The 20,574-nt window shown below is 40.7% G+C and overlaps 1 protein-coding gene across 1 annotated transcript in view; it reads right to left on the bottom strand.

The window, feature by feature from the left end:
- Positions 1-706: 706 nt before the first annotated feature.
- Positions 707-20,574, bottom strand: part of C6 (complement C6) — a 65,260-nt gene continuing 45,392 nt past the window's right edge. Inside the window, 8 exon segments of the mRNA XM_019811437.3 lie at positions 707-1,688; positions 7,008-7,249; positions 10,142-10,232; positions 15,645-15,833; positions 16,758-16,890; positions 19,475-19,586; positions 19,782-19,860; positions 19,863-19,952. Of these exon segments, the coding sequence (XP_019666996.3) occupies positions 1,507-1,688; positions 7,008-7,249; positions 10,142-10,232; positions 15,645-15,833; positions 16,758-16,890; positions 19,475-19,586; positions 19,782-19,860; positions 19,863-19,952 (1,118 nt within the window). The 3' untranslated portion in view covers positions 707-1,506.

Raw genomic sequence — 20,574 nt, 5'->3', positions numbered from 1 at the left:
TGTGGCTCACAGCCCCCTTCCACTAGGTGGGAATCCCATTGAGTTTTAGAGGAAGGAAATATCCTTCCACTCAGGGGCTTGGAGATTGGCTGGCTAAGGTTTGGAGATCAGTTAGTAACTCAAACAGAATGAACTGTTGGATGACTCCATTTCTAAACTAAGTGTTTTCAAAACGTGACCTTCCCGAATGATCATTAGTGGTACTACCTGGAAAGCTGTTAGAAATTCTCTGGCCCCACCCCAGACCTACTGAACCAGAAACTGGGGGTGGGTTGCAAGCGTGTGTATTAACAAGTACTCCAGGTGATTCTGAGACCAATATTTGAGAATTGCTGTTCCAAAGACACTCCTCTTCCCCAATAAAATGACACCCTAACTTCTCTGAGAAATGGATGTCTACTTGGATATAATTTAACTTAAAAATTATTCCTTCAAAATTCTCTGATGATTTTCCATCCATCACATACTTCAATTTAAAAGCTTTGGAATGCACTTTAGCTGAGGCAAGAAGAATCTTTTTTCCTAAGAGTATGGAACTCCAGGAGTTTTTCAACTACTTTAAACAAGGCAATTTCCACTTGTTCCCAATCATCCCTACTGTGATGCTTATTACTATGGAGTGTCTCCTTGCATGAGATGATGGGACTCACCTTTCCTTACATTATTTTTTCCATAGCAATTACCACCATCACCATCAAACATACTATATATTTTATATGTTTATTTTGTTTCTTGTTTGCCTGTCTCCACATGAATGTAAGCTTCAAGAAGGCAAGGGGTTTTGTCTCTTTTATTCACTGCCGATTCCCCAGCATCCTAAACAGTCTGTGGCACATTGTAGATATTCAGAATTATTTGTGGAATGAATGCATGAAGGAAAGTTGGGTTTTAAGAATGTGTTTTCCAAGTTGTTGTAGGTTTATGTTTATTGAATAATTGAAGACAATTATGGTTTTTGTTCTTTTTTTTTTTAAATGTTTATTTATTTTTGAGACAGAGAGAGACAGAGTGCAAGTGGGGGAGGGTCAGAGAGAGAGGGAGACACAGAATCTGAAACAGGCTCCAGGCTCTGAGCGGTCAGCACAGAGCCCGACGCAGGGCTCGAACCCACGGACTGTGAGATCATGACCTGAGCCGAAGTCGGACGCTCAACCGACTGAGCCACCCAGGCGCCCCGATGGTTTTTGTTCTTAATTGTACTTGTGAGGATGCTTAATACTACAGGCTTCATAAGATCCTCAGAAGTCCCATCGTTTTAGTGCAGTGTGAACAGAATTCACTGGATCGATGTGAAAGTTACTACTGAGGTATATGCTACAGAAAACATCATAGGCTGGGACTGGATAGGAAAGACTAAGGCAGGAGAGTCATGGAGAAGAATTATATGAAAGTAACACAAAAGAATTTATGTCAGTAACTTCTGGGCACACCAGTCTGCTGTTTGTAGGAGAATGCCCTCTTGTAGAGATTATTTTTGGACAGTAAATCTGTTATTCAGTGATTGTTTTAGGCTGAACACCTCCCAGGATACAGTATTTCCACTTTCCTGTTGGCACATCTTATAGCTCCTATGTCACAGATGTTCACTGTTTTCTCACTCATCGATGATCCCATTTTGATGCAGTAGAGTTGGTTTCCACCCTTGAAGCACTGGGGAGGCAACAGGCAGACACATTCGGAAGTGGCGGCTGAAATGAGAGGGAGACAGTGTGACTCACCACAGGACTTCAGGGTTTGATTTTACCTAATTTGTCCCCAGAGGAGCAGGCACTTTGGTGGCAATGTATCGGAAAGCTAGAACAAAGGCAATGGCCCAAAAGACTCAACTGTGGTCAAATGGAGTGATCTGGATGTGAGAGAACAGAATCCACGAGTCAGCCAGTAAGATTCAGGAGTTGGGCTACCTCTGACACCTTGCTCTCACTCACTGACCACATCTAATCAGTCACTATATCCTGTCAATCTATTTCTACAACATCTACAGACGGTCTTCTCTGTTATTTTCTCATTGGTACCACCTATTATTGAGAATGTACTATGAAACCACATAAGAAGCCAAGGGCTTTGCATGTTTTATTTCATTTAATTCTCAAACATATGAACTATATGTTATCAAACTAATTCTACAAATGAGCTTGTTAGTAATCCCAGAGAGCTTAATTGATCAGCCCATGGTTCCACAATTAGTAAGTGGTAGAGGCAGGTTTTCAATCACGAATAGGCCTTAATTCTTTAACATAACTCTATACCACAGCCACTGACTTCTTTCTAGAATATTTCCAGGTTGGTGATTCTTTTAGGAGGCCTGGTTTCAAAATCACCCAGTCACTTCATAATTCATGTAGATCTTTCATTCATGAAAATTGTTTTAAAATGATCACTTGGGATAAACTTCCCAAAGTCAAGAATATTAAATAAATTTTGAGTAGAGGGGGGGATACAGGCTCATTTCTATACATGCATGGTTTTTTTTTTTTTTTTGGGACAGAGAGAGACAGAGCATGAACGGGGGAGGGGCAGAGAGAGAGGGAGACACAGAATTGGAAACAGGCTCCAGGCTCCGAGCCATCGGCCCAGAGCCTGACGCGGGGCTCGAACTCACGGACCGCGAGATCGTGACCTGGCTGAAGTCGGACGCTTAACCGACTGCGCCACCCAGGCGCCCCTATACATGCATGTTTTAATTAAAGTTCAAGAGCCTCTACAGTTTGCCCTCAAAATCCTTTTGCAACATTGTCTTTTCTGCTTTTTCAATTCCACTTAGAGTAACTCTCTTTCTGCTTCCCAAATGAGACTTTAACAGTGTTCCAGCTTTTGCCCTCTTGCCCATGCTATCCCCTTCTTTTGCTACAGTGATGTGGTCTTTTTTACTCTCTCCCACATGCCCAGTTTCTACAGGCTCACCTCCTCCATGAAGTATTTCATACCCACTTACCCCCACAACAACTGAACTTTAAAGTTTTAACTAGACTTCAATAGTGTAAATTTGTTAGTACTATATCTGGTATTTTTACACTTTCTTGTTAGTTAGCTTTTCATATATGTCTTTCTCCCAAGACAGTTATAAGTGCTTTGTTTGAGCGCTCGTTCATCTAGATGTCTCACTTAGCTCTTAACGAGGTGCTCAATTCATTCTGCTTCGTCAATTGATTTCAATTCTGAATTTGGGGTGTAGGTATAAGCAATCAAAAAGAAGTATTTTGATAGATCTGGGGTAACTCATGCTGCCAAAATATCTGAGTTAGGCTGAGAATCAGCAATGATGTCATTCAGAAGTAGCTTCTTTTAGGTGGGTATCAGTTCTTTCCCATGTGTCTCAACCAATGGGAGAAAATAGGGAAAGGGAGTGGGGAGATATGCAGAGGCACATAGATAGCCTATCTTTGGTAGAAAACATTTCATGAAAAAGCATGCATTGCCTTGTAAGCCCTGTGTCAACCAGTTAGAAAAGAGTTTCATTGTGGAGGGCCTTGCCGATTGTTGTAAACAGTAGGGTTTAGTGAAGGACAGGAGACTGTTCCACATTTGGAGAGGATGTCAGTTCCCCAGGCTTGTGGAAAAGCCATGGTCATTATTCTTTTAGTATGGTGTGGCTTAAATGCTCTCAGCAAGATCACTTTTAGACTGCCAGCACCATAAAGCCCTTCCCACCACCTACACTAATGCATCCTGCAACACTCAATTCTCATGCTACCATATTTATGAAACCCTTCCAGGCCAGAAGATTTCTCTCTCTCTCTTACGTGTTCTTATATCATGCTGGCTCACATCAAAGTTATTAACCCAATTATCATGAAAAGTTACTCCTCCAAGTACTGTGAACAATTGGAAGGTACAAAGCTCGTTTGTCTTTAGAGTCCTCCTCATATTATATACAGTGACTTGTGCATCTTGGATACTAAATGGATGTGTGCTGAATAAATTCCCCCCTTCTATTAGTTGATGGTGGATATTTTTGAAATTTAGGCGAAACATTCAATGTGCATAGAAATAGACTCCTTATGAAGCCATTTGTGTTCTAACTTTTCAAATGGGAACTTGATGTTATTTTGAAGTTCCATTTTTAAACTTTTTCTATCTCATTTTAGATAGAGAAGGAAAAGAGTAGCAAAGTACACAATGTCATCAGTAACAGTTTAACCGAGGTGACATTCAATGCAACTCAAAATTAATAATATCCCAACTTGCCATATGTGGGTTGGGTATAAAATACATTTTTAGCTTTCTCTTTATTCATAAATACTGAGGTTTGTACATTGATTCTGTTCTATAGTGCTACTGAACAGAATTCTCTATGACGTTGACTTTTGCTCACCAATTAGAGAGGACTGGCACAGGCAGACCTTATCTTTAGGGGGTGGGGAATGCTTTCAGTATTCTGATTGTGTGTAGGATCAAAGAATATTTTTTTTAAATTTTTTTTTTTTCAACATTTATTTATTTTTGGGACAGAGAGAGACAGAGCATGAACGGGGGAGGGGCAGAGAGAGAGGGAGACACAGAATCGGAGAAAGAATATTTTAAATGACTGAAATATCTTATTATAAAGTGTTCATGTATTAGTCTGACTGTCCCAAGACATTCTGGTCACTTAAGCAATATTGGTTAAGTATTCAAACTTTTTAGTGTTCTTGTTTTAGACAAATGTAGACTCCTGGCAGCTGTGGATTTAGATATCTGTACAGCACAGAGCCAATAGTAAAGACAGATTTTGATGAAATTGCAAGCCAGAGATTATTTGTTACTCAGACACATTTAAAAAGAATAATTTGTGGAAAAAGAGCAAAAAAAAAATCATTGCAGTATGGAGTTCCATGAAGATCTTTTCTCCATGATAAAAATGGAAGGACGGAAGCTTACACTAATCATATCCGCTAATACCTCATTATTTCTGAGATGTCAGCTGGGTAATGGTGTTGGTCTGGCAGTTAAAAATGAATGGTAGCATTTAGCCACAAGGTGATTTAATACTGATCAGAATTGGGCAATATATATATCAGACCCTGGCATGCTGTCTCTTATGTGGACTTGCCTTGTTCAGATATGGCACGAAGGTCAGAAGTCTCAGACATTGACCTCCCGAGTGGCCACCCTCAGGTGGCCTATGGACTATGCCACCTGTGTCTACCCTCTGTCATGAATTCAATACTGCCACCTCCCAGGGGAGCTGGATCTTGATAATCAGAGTTAAGTGGATCAGGAAGGAAGTGGATTTGGGTAATAAGACCTCTCTCCTTTTCCAAGACTGAATTGAAGAGCCAAGGGGAACATTGAAGTTTTTGTGTTTATTTTTGCAAAGGTAAAGTGGTTTTAGCAAAAATTTAATGCAACAATTCAACAAGTTTCCATTATATACTTTATGTCTCAATCTAAGAGTTCTTTGAGGATGTGTCACAAAGGAAATCTAGCTGCATACTTGAGTTCTGCTAAGTCCTGATCTTCAGCCCATATCTATGTATTATATAAAGCTTAGCTGAACTGTTTCAGGGTCAAACTTCATCTTAGAGAAAATGTATTCACTGCTGTGAAGTTTCCGCTTCCAATTCACAAACAAAAATGCCCATAGCCAATTCGCTTACAGAAAATAGAAATGTAATGCCCCTTCTTAAGTATCAAGTTGGCAGAAACATAAAGAAGTAATAACTCAAAGTTTCGGTGAAGGTATGGGTGGCAGTCTTTCTTATACATTGTAGACAGGAATATAATATGGTAGAAACATTTCTGGAAAGCAAGTTGATACACTGTGCCAACAAAGACTTTATATGTGAAAATAATATTTACCAATATATCCTGAGGAAGAATCTAAGATTATAGATTTATCCGTGATCAATTTGTCTATTATAGCACTGCTTATAATAGCAAAATATTGGGAAAAATCTAAACGCTTAACAGAAGATTAAATAAGTTATAGAATGTCCACATGGACTTTTGCAGAGATTGAAAATTATGTAGCAGAATAATATATGATGACATGAAAATAGTTTCATGATATATTAATTGAAAAACAGCAATATAGAAAATAAGATGTGAAGTATGATACCTAAAAAAAAAGTAATATAATCAGGACCACTCCTGTGTATAAGGCCCTGGGGAATTTTTTTTTTATGGGATGCTTCTCTATATAAACAATTACAGTAACTCTGAATTAGAGTGTTAGCACCATACTTAGCAGGCCAATCTCAAGCAGTCCTGGCAAATACCCTGCTTTCTGGGAACAAGAGTCTAGCTGGGAGCCATGGATGACTGCAGGCATGAGTCCCAGAGCACCTTGGAACATCTGGTTGACCCCATGCATGGTGAGAGGGAAGCAGTAGAAGGTTGGAGAATGTTCCACCTGGGAGAAACAGTGCCCGAACCCATGAGAAACCCTGACTGGGCTCAGAGAGTCCTGCCTGATTAACACTGCCAGCCTTGGAGGCTGGCACTGCAGAAGGACTTAAAAAAATTTGAAGAAGATGTTTCTGGCAATTAGTATCCATGAGGAACTCAGTCTAGGCTCTAGGCTCTAGCTATGTTGCCCTACCCAGTCTCAAATGCCAGAGGAAAATTTAGACAATTTTGAGAGAGAGGGAGACAGAATCCCAAGCAGACTCTGCTGACAGTGCGGAGAGTCCTCCTTCTCTCTCTGTCCTTCCCCTGCTTGCTCTCCATCTCTCTCAAAATACATAAACTTTTTTTTAAGGGTAGTATATGCATATATGATTATATATGCATAGAACAATAATTGGGAAGATTCACACTAAAACTACTAAGGTAGTTATTTCTAATAGTGAGTGGGTTATATTTTTGTATTTAAATAAAAAATTTTTATAAAATGTTTTTATAAAACAGTGTAAAGGAATTATTTTTGATTAAGGAAAGGTTGTGTGTGTGTGTGTGTGTGTGTGTGTGTGTGAGAGAGAGAGAGAGAGAGAGAGAGAGAGAGAGTATATAAATGCAAATAAGATTAACTGTTGAGATGAAGGCTAAGAGAGCATTTCCAGTGCGTGGTCACCACCAGGGCTTACCCGAACACTTTTCCCAGTCGTAGCAGGTGTCATAGCCACAGGATTCTTTCTTTGTGCTGTTGGTTGAGAGTTTTGCTCTTTCAAGACCCCATTCTAACTGTGGACCATCTTGGCACGAACCAATATGTAGAAAATGGAGTTGCTGATTATTTAAACATTTCTGAGCCAAAAACGTACAAGCAGGTGAAGTAAAGTAATGGTTGGTGTCTGTATCAAACACACAGAGATCTTCAGAATAATGGCTGCCCAAGAGAGGAAAGAGCGCATTTATATATGAAGACTAGAAAAAAGGAGATGGCATGTAGCCAATATAATATGTAATCTTTCCAGCCAGTTTTCTGACGACCCGCCTCCCCATCTGCCCCATGCCCCCAGCTTCTCTTCTTTCCTCTTGTGTGCTCTGGGATTCATCTTTCTAGAATTTCACCTTTTTTTCTTTTAATGTTTATTTATTTTTGAGAGAGACAGAGCATGAGCAAGAGAAGGGCAGAGAGTGAGGGAGACACAGAATTTGAAGCAGCCTCCAGGCTCTCAGATGTCAGCACAGAGCCCGACACAGAGCTCAAACTCACGAACGATGAGATCATGACCTGAGCCAAAGTCGGATGCTTAGCCAACTAAGCCACTAGAATTTCACCTTAATCTTGGTGTTACTCCCAATTGTCTTCAAATCAAAGTCTGAATTCTTAAAATCTGGTAATCAAAATCCTCCATAATTTGACTCCAACTAACTTTCCTTTCTAGAATTACTTTCCTTTCCTTCTTAATCCGTATTACCTGGCAGTTATATTGATCATTTTCTAAAATTATAAGATTACCTTTCCTTTGCTGGCATCCGATGCCCTGCTCAGTCAGCATTGTATTGTCTCTCTTCTATGCCTGTCTGTGTCCAGTTTAATTCCTGACCACACTTTGAAGGTAGCCCTGATCAACCTAGCCCATGTAGTCTGGACCTCTTCAGAATTCTCTAACATTCATTAATTTGCAGCACCAGAGTCTTCTATCATTACATAGCTTTGCAAGTGTGTTTGTATACTTTGATTAAGTACATCAGTTTTGATATCATTCCTTGGGTAACTTGCTTAATCTCCCTAAGTAGATGCTAGGTCTTGCTGCTAGGAGGTAATCAGCAGCTACAGTCCTTCTTTTGTTGCGAGGACAAGGGCTGGTTTACTCTAAATTTGAGTTTCTTCTCTGATGTCAATCTTCGAGTTAACAATCAGGGCATCAGTGTGCAAAATTATCTCCAGGTGCTAGAGCTGAGAAGAAAAAGGCCACTCCCTGTGTTCAGAGAACTTAAACTGTGGGGCTAGCCAGTCCCACAAACACCTTCGATGTTGTATAGAAGAGAACAGAGGACTACAGAAAGAGTCTAGAGAGGTAGGGGAGAGCTGAAATTCAGAGTTCCAGAGGACAGTCTGCATTCTCATGACTTGGTATTGGAAAGACAAAGAAGGAAGTTTCTTCTGCATTAAATGGGCAATATGAATGCTGCAGGTACTCCCCGGAAGGCTGTCTGTTGGATGAGGGGACTCCAGCAGCAAGAAGCTACATGATGGATCACCCTGGTGAGGATTGAGGTGGGGGGGGGGTAGGTAGGACCACCCCTGGGTTGAATTATGTTTGTGGAATTATACAGGAAAAGACCCTATAGTGTTAATCAATCAATCAATCAATCAGTCCCTATAAGTGTTTGTTCACCTGCAGCACAGAGGAACATGAGAGCTAATTGGTGTTAAAGGTGAAGGATAGCAACTGGGCACAGTCTGTTGGCTTCCCTTCCCAACATTCAGTCTTTCTTCTCCTCAGTAATATAACTCTAATTTTATTCAATATATCTATGCATCCAGTCAAAGGTGTGTGTGGCCATACGAATAAGAAAAGGTTAATGAGACGAAAGTGAGTGATGGGTCTTCTGAGAATTCTCCTTAAAAACAGAGAAAATGTCCACTTTTGGTCTTCTCCCTTCCTACTCCTGCACAGCAATCTTGGACCATGACACAATTTAAGGATGGTGGAACAAGAGCAGGAAGGAGCCTCGGTCCTATCTGCAACGAGAGTTACCATACGAGCCCTAGGTTGGCAACCTCTGCATTTATTTGTGAGATAGAGAAACAAAATTTTATCTTTAGCTAACACTGTTTTGAATTAAATCTGACTGAAAGCCCTTAAATTAAGAAGGATGCCTGGGGCACTTGTGTGGCTCGGTCGGCTAAGCATCTGACTTTGGCTCAGGTTATGATCTGACAATTTGTGGGTTCAAGCCCCATATCCAGCTCTCTGCTGTCAGCACAGAGCCTGATTTGGATCCTCAATTTCTCTCTCTCTCTCTCTCTCTCTCTCTCTCTCTGCCCTTCCCCCTTTCACAGACACTCTCTCAAAATAAATAAACATTAAAACAAACAAACAAAAAAGAAGCACCCTCAACTCTCCTCAGTTTATTCATTTAAAGGAAAGGCAGTTAGGGGCACCTGGCTGGCTAAGTCAGTGGAGAATGCAACTCTTGATCTTGGGATTGTGAGTTAGAGCCCCACATTGAAGTAGAGATTACTTTAAAAAAAGAAAAGAAAAGAAAGAAGAAAAGAAAAGAAAAGAAAAGAAAAGAAAAGAAAAGAAAAGAAAAGAAAAGAAAAGGCAGTTATAACAACAAAGAGGAGATAGCTATCTAGTCATGGCAGTCACAGGATTTTTCATTTTTTTTCTTCGTGCTCTCTACCCCAGCATGAAAAATAAACTGACAAAGGGGAGTATATATGCATGAAGTCCATGTTCATACCACTTTCTCTATTCTAAGTTTTTGGAGTCACAACCTTGCCCTGTGGTTAGGGGGAAGAGGAAGGCTTTGAGATAATTGAGTCTGAAACCAATTATGGACAGGAATAAGTCTTCATAAACAAAACTAAAACTGTCTTGATAAACAAATGCCATGCAAACTTAGGGAACGGGGCTGAGAGATAATTAAGAAAGCTTGCTACCCAGTGGGGAAGAAATCAACAGAGCATAGGGGGTATCAGTTATGTGAAAAATTAATATGTTTTGTGTTTGTGCTTCAAGAAGCTCAGCTCCTCTATCAAACTGGTTACACGAGACTGGTTTTCCCAATTTCCAAATACAGTCCATAGAGTATCTCTCACCTACAGTCTTCTTCTGGAGACATGCAAATGCATTCAGATCCCAACTGTTTTTGTCCTGGTTGACAATGACCCTTTAATTTTGTCAAAACATCTGAAACAAAAGAAAAGGGGTAAAGGACAGTGCACAGCATGACTTCCAAGCGATACATTTGGATTTAGTACAACGGCAGTGGCAAAAAGTTCTCATTTATCTGTAGTTAGAGCATTCATTTTGCCTTTTCCAAATATGTTGTCATGAAATATTCCATCTAAAGGTCTTTTCTAGCTCTCATGAGCTGTCGTTTTCCAACCTAAAATTGCTGTTAAGTACAGAGAACTGAAGAAAATGGAATTTGTGAAATTTCTGTTCATTTGTTCTTCAAATATTGACTGGGCAACTACAATATTCTCAGCACTGTGTTATGTTCTGGAAATAGTGGACTGACTAAAATTTCACCCAGATTCTATGCTCACAGAGCTTATAGTTCTGTGACGGCCGAGTGACATTAATCAAACACACCAATACAAATAGAATTGCTCATATTATTAGCATTATTAAAGAGAAAGCATATAATCAGGAAAACTGACGTAGTGAGGAAGGTTCAGAATGGCAAAATGGAAAGAAGAAAGGGAATGTGTTCACAGCAAAGGAAACATCAGGCATGGAAGTTCTACAAAGAGAGACAGCATGTGATTTTCCTGGAACTGAAAGAAGGCCAATGCGGTTGAAATGCAGAAAAACAAGAGCATGGAACAAGATGAGGCCAGAGAGGTGAGTGTGTGCCAGGCTGGGCAGGGTCTTCTAGAGCTTTTGAAAGACGTTTGCCTTTATTTTATAAACAATGAAAAGTCTTTGGTGGTATAAGTCGGGGGTCGTATGACAAACTCAGGCCCGGATTCTGAAAAAGAAATGAATTGTGGCCTCTGTATGTGGACAATGGATTTGAAGAGATATGGTGGCCAAGAAGGCTATGGGTAGACAGTCTATGAGGTTATTATAGTAGAGCAGGTGAAAGAGGATGGTAATTTGGACCAAAATGTTGAGTTGGAAATGGAGACAAGTAGGTAAACTTGTGACATATTTATCAGGATAGACGGATAAAATTGCCTATTGTGGGTAAGTTATGAGAGCTGCAAAGTATGGTTTCTAGGTTTTTAGTTTGCATTAGATAATAGACATTGGTGCCTTAACTGTAATAGAAAATATTATAAGACGTTTAATTTTAGGGAGGGGGTAATGACTCAAGAGTTTCTCTCTGCATATGTTAAATTTATGGTGTCTTTAAGTCACTCAAACAAACTAGATCAAAATAGATACATACAAATGTGACTATTTGGGTTTAACTCAGTGGAGAAGTCTGTGCTAATGATTTAAATTTGTTATTATTCTACGCGGAATCATTGAAACCACAGGTGAGCTGTTGTGTGAAACAGACTTCCCAGGACTGAACCTGATTGGGCATCCACAGAACCACAATGGCTTCTGGAAGCAAGTGATTGTCAAAGGATAGCAGTAGGCAGCTATATCTAGATATCCTGCCACATTAGATGGCAGAACAGGAGACCAAGCTCAAGGGTGCTTTCCTTTTTTTTAATGTTTATTTATTTTGAGAGAGAGAGAGAGAGCGAGAGCAGGGAGATGCAGAGAGAGAGAGAGAGAGAGAGAGAGAGAGAGAGAGAATCCCAAGCAGGGTCCGGGTCCATTGTGGAGATCGCAACCTGAGCCAGCATCAAGAGTAGGATGCTTAACCAACTAAGCCGCCCAGGTGTCCCCTCATGGTTACTCCTTTTAGCCTACAAGGCAGAAGGTTTGGTAAGGAAAGGAGGTTTTTGTTAGAGGCAAAAACAAAGATTATAAAAATTGGTAGGTTTTCCTTTTTTGCTGCTATTTCTGTTTCCTATGATCATTCTCTCACAGGAACCTCTGATGAAATTTGGCCCTTAACCTTCATGAACATGGAGATGTATAGTGGCTGGTAAGGCCTCAGATACTAAGCATTCCATTGACATGGGATTGTTTTTCTTTGCTTTGTTGTAGAGCTATACCTCTTTGCCCTCTGTAAATAAATCCACACTTAGGTCAGGGAAGGACCCCTAGCTATACATCGTTTCCAAAGAGAATCAGCTTCCTAGTATTTGTCATTACTGATTTGAAGTTGCCACTGATCTCAGGCAAGGAGTCTTTGCTCCCTCAGCGTGTCAGGTTGAAGTCAGAACTGGCTCTCAGCTGCCCACACCGCCTGGAACAGTTTGTGAACGACATGGAAACGAGATGCTGTGTGTGATCTTTGGAGTGCTGGGGTCAAGGGGAACTTCTGGAGGTGTCAATTTCTCAGAGGAGGAAAAAGTAACTGTAGAGCCACCTACCATGTCAATTCCTCAGGAAGCAAAAATCCTTTTTCACACTGAAAGAATTAAAACCCTTTTCCCAACCAGGGATGGCCTGAAAGCCTCTTTATCTCACAGCTCTCCACACATTGAGAGGAAAGAGTGCCCAGTTTTATTGATGATTTTCTCTCTCTTTCTGACTTCCCTCATTGATCTTTTTGCCAATGTTGTTGGAGAGAAAATACACAAGATAGGATATTTATTTACTTTATCTAGATGTAGAACATTTCATTCTTTCTCAGATTAGATTATAATCTCAATTTCTTTTCCAAACACAGAGTCATGGGCGTGTATGTGTGTGTGTGTGGACAGTGCTGTATAGAGAAGATGCTACTGAAGATACCCGGAGGCTCTTAACCTTCTGAAGCCTGTAGTTCCCTCTGATATATATGATCAGGAGTTGAGTGGAATCAAGCCACAATATCAACCTCAAGTTCTCACAAATTTCCATGATCTCTCTCTTTTTTTTAAGTTTACTTATTTAATTTGAGAGAGAGGGAGAGAGACCAAACAGGGGAGGAGCAGAGAGAGAGAGAGAACCCCAAGTAGGATCTGTGCTGTGAGCCCAGAGGCCAAAATGGGGCTTGATCTCACAACCGTGAGATCATGACCTGAGCCGAAATCAAGAGTCAGAGGTTCCACCGACTGAGCCACTTAGGTGACGCCCATGATACCTCTTTATCAGTAATTTTAAGTTTATTTAATAAGTTAGCTTTCCCCCTTTTCTTCATGCATTATAGTAGCCTAGAAGAGGACAAAGAAGGCCACATGGCAAAGAGCTTGGGGAATGAGTTCAACTGTACCTCAATTCCTGTTGACTCAAACTGCCTGACCTCGGGTTTAATTCAGTCTCTCACTACCTTCTGCTTTTATGTAAGCAAAATGGGCCTAATCATAGCTGATTTCACATATATCTTCAAGGACCCTCTGAATAAAAATGAGACATTATTTGAACAATTGAAAAATTTGGAAGATATGAATTAGTAGATGCCCTCAACTCTCTTCCAAATAACTGACTTGCCAGGCTAGGTTCCCCAGTCCCTCCATGGTAATTGCCTGACTTCCAAGTTTATGGGTTCCTCTTGTTAGAGGAGGCAGTTAGATAGTAATGAGGAGGGACAAAGCAGAAAGGCACCCGTTAGGCATTAAAGGGGGGGTGGGAGACCACTCGTTGCAGTAGGAAAATCCCCCACGAACAGCTAGGTGAGGCTTTGTTATATCCTCAGAAGACATTTCCCTCATTATATTAAAAAAAAATTTTTTTAACATTTATTTATTTTTGAGAGACAGAGCAAGAAAGAGCACGAGGGGCAAAGAGGTGGGGGGAGGGGGGTGGACAAAGAATCCAAAGCAGGCTCCAGGCTCTGACAGCTCAGAATTCCTGGAAGATGAGATCATGACCTGAGCTGAAAGTCCACACTTAACCGGACTGAGCCACCCAGCCACCCGGACATTTCCCTCATTATAATATCATTTGCATTGCAGTTCTGAAAGGTCTCTGCCCCTAAAATCACCATGTGACAGCTGTGATCAATCCAAAAAAGGAAAGGAAAAGGGTAGAACCTGGATTCCTGAAAAAAGCAGGCTGCTTACCTCAGTGAATATTCCTCCCCTAATTACTCAAAATATAATAAAAGCTTGTAAACCGAAGAAATTTGGGGCATTTGCTCCCTGGAGCCTACCTGGTCTTCCTCTAAGAGTATCCTTTTGCTTTAATAAACTTTCCTGCTTGCACCACCTATCCGCGGTGTCTGTTCTGTCCTCCGATTCCTTCTGGCCCAGAGACCAAGAAAACTAGGGCCTCTTGCAATCTCTTTTGGCAACACTGTCTTCTATAGCGTGACACTTCTGCAGCTACAGGCTTATCAGTGTTGTTTGTTTCCAAATCCATTTAGGCCACTTGTTATTGTGATTGTGTAAGTTAATGAACTGTATCAAGTGATGAACTTTTTAAATAAAAAGTTGGGAATTTTGAACAATTAAAAATGATTTGCAAAAATTTTGCTTTGAGTTCACTGGGGATGTGACTACTGTAAACGATTACGAAATACATATATTTCATATATAAAATTTATGTATATAAAGACATTTAAAATCATTCTCTAGTCAATTTGTTTCAAAAGTGACTTTAACACTTTACTTCTCTTCAAAACAACAGCTCTCAACTCTGCATGCATTTGGGTTTGCTAGAAGAAATCTTAAACAAACGCCAAATACTAGGCCCTCCCCAGCTCAGTGACATCAGAATTGGGGGAAAGAACCTAACCGGAGGTGTTTTTTAAAGAAGCGCCCCACCTGCAATTAAACATGGTTTTAGAGGAACTGATAGGGAATGACATAGGTGGTGAGTCATGTATTTGTTTTATTTGAGGAAGAAGTCTTGGAGCTGAAATCAAAAGACTAGAAAACAAGAGCTTGGGGGGCGCCTGGGTGGCTCAGGTGGTTAAGCGTCCATCTTCGGCTTAGGTCATGATCTTGCAGTTGGTGAGTTCAAGCCCCGCGTCGGGCTCTGTGCTGACAGCTCAGAGCCTGGAGCCTGCTTCAGATTCTGTGTCTCCCTCTCTCTCCTGCCCCTCCCGTGCTTGTGCTCTGTTCTTGTTCTCTCGAGAATAAATAAACATTAAAAAAAAAATAAAAAAGAAATAAAAAGAAAATAAGAGCTTGGTCCTATGTCAGAAAATGGGTGGATAATCATGCATTTCTGTGTTTTAAGTTAAAATAAAATGCTTAGGTAATTAAAAAGTAGTGTGCACTACTTTCTTATGGCCCTCCACTTTAGCCAGATTTTCAGTTTACCATTAATTCTGATTTTGTTGGATGGCCGCGCTTGCATTCCCTCAAAATATTGAAACATTGTATTGGAAAAGAAAATCGACCTTGCTTTCTAAAATTTGAAGATATCTGCTTGACCAATAACTTGTTATCTGCTGCCTGATCTCATCACGACACAGGTTGAAATAGAAAACCTAGCCTGTGAGTGGAAACTTCTGCTTTCTTTTCCCAAAACATCCTCAAGAATGCTATGCTACTACCTGTGGTAGTATGCTATGGTACTACCAGTTTTGGGGGTGCTACGCTATTACCAGTTTTGGGGGGCACCATCTCAGCAGACCCTAGCATCCTGAGTGACACTCACCTTTTTCACAGGTGAGCGAGTTTGAAATGGGTGGTGTCCAGGAATCCCCACTGCATGTGTACTGTGATGGCCCAGCAACGGCAAAGCCTTCGGGACAGGTTAGCTCAATGGATTCACCGATTGCGTATAATCTCTGAAATGGCGAGATGGTCAGAACTTCCTGCACAACTGGCTTGAGGCACTGTGTCCCTGCAGGCAGAGAAACATGTCAGATGTGCTTAGTGGAGCAGAACACTCAACAAATGTAAGCAAGAGGTGATTTTAGTGGGATTTACTGCACTGGTGCTGCTTTAATGCCATGTTTTGATCAGAAAACTTGGGGTTGGGGTGGGTGGAGGATCCAGGCTTCCCGAGAGAGTCCTCCACCGAGATGCTCCCGTTCGTTCAATTATCTGAGGTGCCCTTGCTAAGGAAGTGGCTCCAGAAACTTCCAACTTTCATTGCATTATTGGGACTTTCTCCTTTCAAAAAGTATTTCCCCCCCACTTCTCCCTAGCAGGTCCTCCCAAGAGGAAGTCACCACATTGTGGATGGCACAGAGGCAGACGTTCTGATTGACATTGGTTTCAACTCTCCCTACTAACCCTTTGGGGGTCCCTTTTTGAGCCTTATGTGAATTTTGTTTTGACTTTACTGTAGCTTACAAATGGGTATGTGTGGAGCTTACAAACTCGTCCCCTCTTCCTCAGTAAAGGATGTGGATGGGCTCCAAAGAGAAAACTGCATTTCACATAAAATCGCATTTCTGATGCACAAAGAATAGGAGGAGTATCATCTTCCTGGGACTCATTCATTTGCATTAATTTGTACATCAGGCAAGGCAGATGCCTGTGGTTAGATGTAGTTAGAGGACTTCCTGGATTTCTTTGCAAGTGCATGCTTTGTAGTCCTGGATCTATGAGGCCAATACACAGGGGCATGAGAAGTGAAATATGAAGATATTTTGGAACAGAATGTTAGCAGATGAATCCTATTTTCTGCTCACTAAACCTTTTCACCAGAGCTACTAAAAAAAATAGTATGATATACTGATCTCAGTGTGATTTTGCTCTAGCTATCTGGGGCACGTTTATTCTTCAGAGCAGTCGCACAAAAAGTTTGGCCAGTACTCACGGTGGCATTCCACATCTCCCTGCCTCCAGGTCCTGTCTGGTAAGCATCTGAAGTACTGGTATCCAACAGCCATGAATCCAGAAAAGCATGAAATTTCAACTTCTTCCCCAACTGCGTACAGTTTCTTTTCATTCTAGAATTAAAATAGAAACCAGCCCATTATCAATGCCAGCGATGATACCTTTCCACACCTCAGGGTCATCCTGGATTCTTTCCATTCCTTAACTCCTGTATCTGCTCAGAGACAGAGTCCTCTCAATTTCTGCTTCTAGACATCCCTCAAAGTTTTCTCCTTTCCTTTGCATTGTATTACTTTTGAGTAAAAACTACTGACAGTGGAGATGAGGTCTGTAATAAAGGGCAAAACAGAAAAAAAGGTGAATTTATTCCTGGGAATGGAAACATACAATCTACTTTTATAAAAAGAGTCATTAGAACAATGAATCACTGTTTAAAGCCTTTGTGTGATTTTTAAAATTAGAATGTTGATCATTTTAACAGTTTTTGTAAGCAGCTAGAAAAAATAAGTCAAAAAGTATGTGGGTATCTGGATCTGACAAAATGGAATTTTGAGGATTATGTTCTAGGCCGGGGAATAGCAAATTTTGTCTATAAAGGGCCTCCAAAGTCAATTGCAGCCTATTTTGTGTGTTGCAACTACTCACCTCTGACATTGTTGCCACTATAGACCTATGTAAATAAACAAGTGTGGTTGTATTCCAATGAAACTTTGTTTAAAAAAAGAAAAGAGAAAAAAAACAGAACAGGAAACAGATGGCAGGCCAAATTGCGGCTGTGGGCCTTAGTTTGCTGACTCCTGTTTTAAAAGATTCATTCCCAAAGTGTGGTTCTGGAACTAGCAGCATCAGCATTTCCTGGGAACTCGTTAGATGTGGCAGTTTTGGGCCCTGCCCCAGACCTATTGAATCAGAAACTCTAGGCGCGACACCCAGCAACCCGTGTTTTAACAAGCCCTCCAGTGCACTCTTTTCTAAAGACTAATTGACATTGTCTCACTCCCAAATATTTCCTCCACTTAAAATCAACAGAAGACAAACGAACGCGGAAGGTATATTAGCCCAGACTATACTCCATGGATATTTGTTTGCTGGCATTGGAGAATTGAGGATTATTGATCTTTGATCATAAATATGATACAGTTGGAAAAAGATTAATTTAAAGGCTTTACTGAGTTAAAGAAAGCTAAAACAATTTTTTTTAAAGTCAAAATTAATGAGGGAACATGCCTGCTGTGATCAATTTTAAATATTACATGTTTCTAATTTATATCTAAAGCCACAGACCTACCTGAAAAATATATTTAGTTATTTTTAATCATACAAACATTGTAGCTCAGTAATAAAGATAAAATTAAAAGGCATTAAAACTGTATTGACTGCTTAAGAATTCTACAGGTTTCTAACCTAAGGCATTATAGACTCCACATCTCCTGTGACTAGTTTGTCTCTCTGAAAACGTGTGTTAGGTAGAGAATTACTCTCCTCAGATTCAGGAATAAACAGTCAGATCTTATTTGTACATTTCTTACAGGTCATCCGAACCTATATATTGTGGTCACATTCCACTTGCCATTCACATAAGTGGACCATGAGTTTAGGAATTAGTGGTGCCAGGGAAACTGCTGTCCTTTGGTCTAACAACCAAGTATGAAGACCTCTCCAGGGAATTCAAGACGGAGGAGTGGTAGAGCGTTTCTAAGTATTCATTTTTAAGTCAACAGAAGATGATTAAACTGAGAACAATAACCCTACATAAAAGAAAACACATACTTTTTAAGTTCTATTTTTTTGAATTTTTAAAAATGATTCATTTTTTTTTACTGTATTAATTATTTACTGTTATGTAAAAATTACCTCCAATCTTAGTGACTTAAAACAATATACATTGTAACTTTTGTGGGTCAGGAATCTGGGCATGATTTAGCTAGGCCTTCTGCTTCAGAGTCTCTCATATGTATGTAATCAAGCTGTCAATGTGGCTGTGGTCTCATCTGAAGGACCATCTGGGTAAGGGTTCACTTTCAAGCTCACTCATATGGTTGTTGGCAGGATTCAGTTTCTCAAGGGTTGTTGAGAAAGTCTTATTTCCTTGCTCGTTATTAGCCAGAGGCCAACCTCAGGCCACGTGGGCTTCTCAATAGGGTAGCTCACAACAGAGCAGCCTGCTTCATCAGAGGAAGAATGAAAGAAAAATGCAAAGACAGGCTACAAACAAGAAGGAAGTCACAGGCTTTTATAGCAGACTCTTAGAAGTGACATTCCATCACCTTCCCCATAAACTTTTCATTAGAAATAAATCATTAGGTCCAGCTCACACTCAAGGGGAGAGGATTACACAAGGGCACAAATACCAGAAAGTGGGGATCATTGGAAGCCAAAAAATGATTCATTTTTGAGAGAGTGAGAGAGAGTGCAAGCCGGGGTTTGGGGGCGGGGGCGGGCAGAGAGAGAGGGAGACAGAGGATCCAAAAAGGGCTCTGCACTGAGAGTGAAGAGCCCAATGCGAGGCTCAAACTCACAAACCATGAGATCGTGACCCGTGATGAAATCAATGGTCGGATGCTTAACCAACTGAACCATGAGATCGTGACCCGTGATGAAATCAATGGTCAGATGCTTAACCAACTGAACCACCCAGGAGCCCCATAAGTTCTATTTTTTGAACTCCAAACTTGAAATGGAGGTCAGGATGCTTACCCGGATAAATCCATTTTCCGGAGGCACTGGCTGAGGACACCCAGAATCTGATTCTGTCTCGGGGAGGTCTACTTCTTTCACTTCTTCGTCATCGCTGATACATGGCTGTCCACTAAAAGGGAAAAATAAATACGTGTGCATATGTATACATGAAGGTGCATGCAAATTTGTAAAGAAGCATTGGAGAGAAATGGGTACGCCAGACCCACGAATACCTTGCTAATACACTGTGTTGGAATAGGTAAAACATGGCTTATTTCTTTACTTAGCAGTAGGAAAATACACCTTCCCCGGCACCCAGCCTTACGTGTTCTCCATGATGGAAAATGTGCAGTGTTCCTCTTGCCGTCTTTCCCCCTCACAGGGTTTCCCTCCTTGCTGGGGGCAGGGTTGTTGCACTGCCGGGTTCTCGATCTCTTATAAGTAGCATCGCACGTGCTCCAGGGAGACCAGCAGCTCCAATTCCCATCCACCGCATCTGGAACACAGGCAACCCACCCACCCATCCAGGTGAGGCTGAGAGAACCGGGGCTGTGAGGCCAGGCCAACTCGGTCTCCTCACTTTTTAGCTGTGTGATTCTTTGAGGAATATCACAGGGTTATCATGAGGATGAAAGGAAACTACCTATGAGAGGCCTGACACCTTGCCTGATTTCCCTTTCCTGTTCCCACAGCCTGAATGAAATGGCAACAATTATGAATCATTTTCAACTATCAGCACTGTATCACACACATATGTATATGCATACGGATATGTATACATATGAACTTCTTCTGAACAGAATATGTATCAGATTACTTTTTTAAAGGTCATAGAATATATTCTCACCCCCATGACACATCCCCTTGCTAAGGAGCATTAGAGATAGCCAAACTTAGTCCTGAATGAAAACTTTGGTTGTTGGCTTAATTTACCTCTTGTTACAAAGCCGTTGTCACTCTACGTTATAACATTCTACTGTTATAACAGCAGTATCACATATTTTATTTTATAGTATAGTTTATTATTTTATTTTATATTATAGGCATTGTGCTGCAATATAAATATAGATATATAAACATCAATATATGTATATGTACATGTATAAAATCTTCAGGTA

Source organism: Felis catus, chromosome A1 (genome assembly GCF_018350175.1).
Source record: "Felis catus isolate Fca126 chromosome A1, F.catus_Fca126_mat1.0, whole genome shotgun sequence".
NCBI lineage: Eukaryota > Metazoa > Chordata > Mammalia > Carnivora > Felidae > Felis > Felis catus.
The sequence above is the reverse complement of the archived record's forward strand: the minus strand, read 5'-3'. Positions and strand labels throughout refer to the sequence as shown.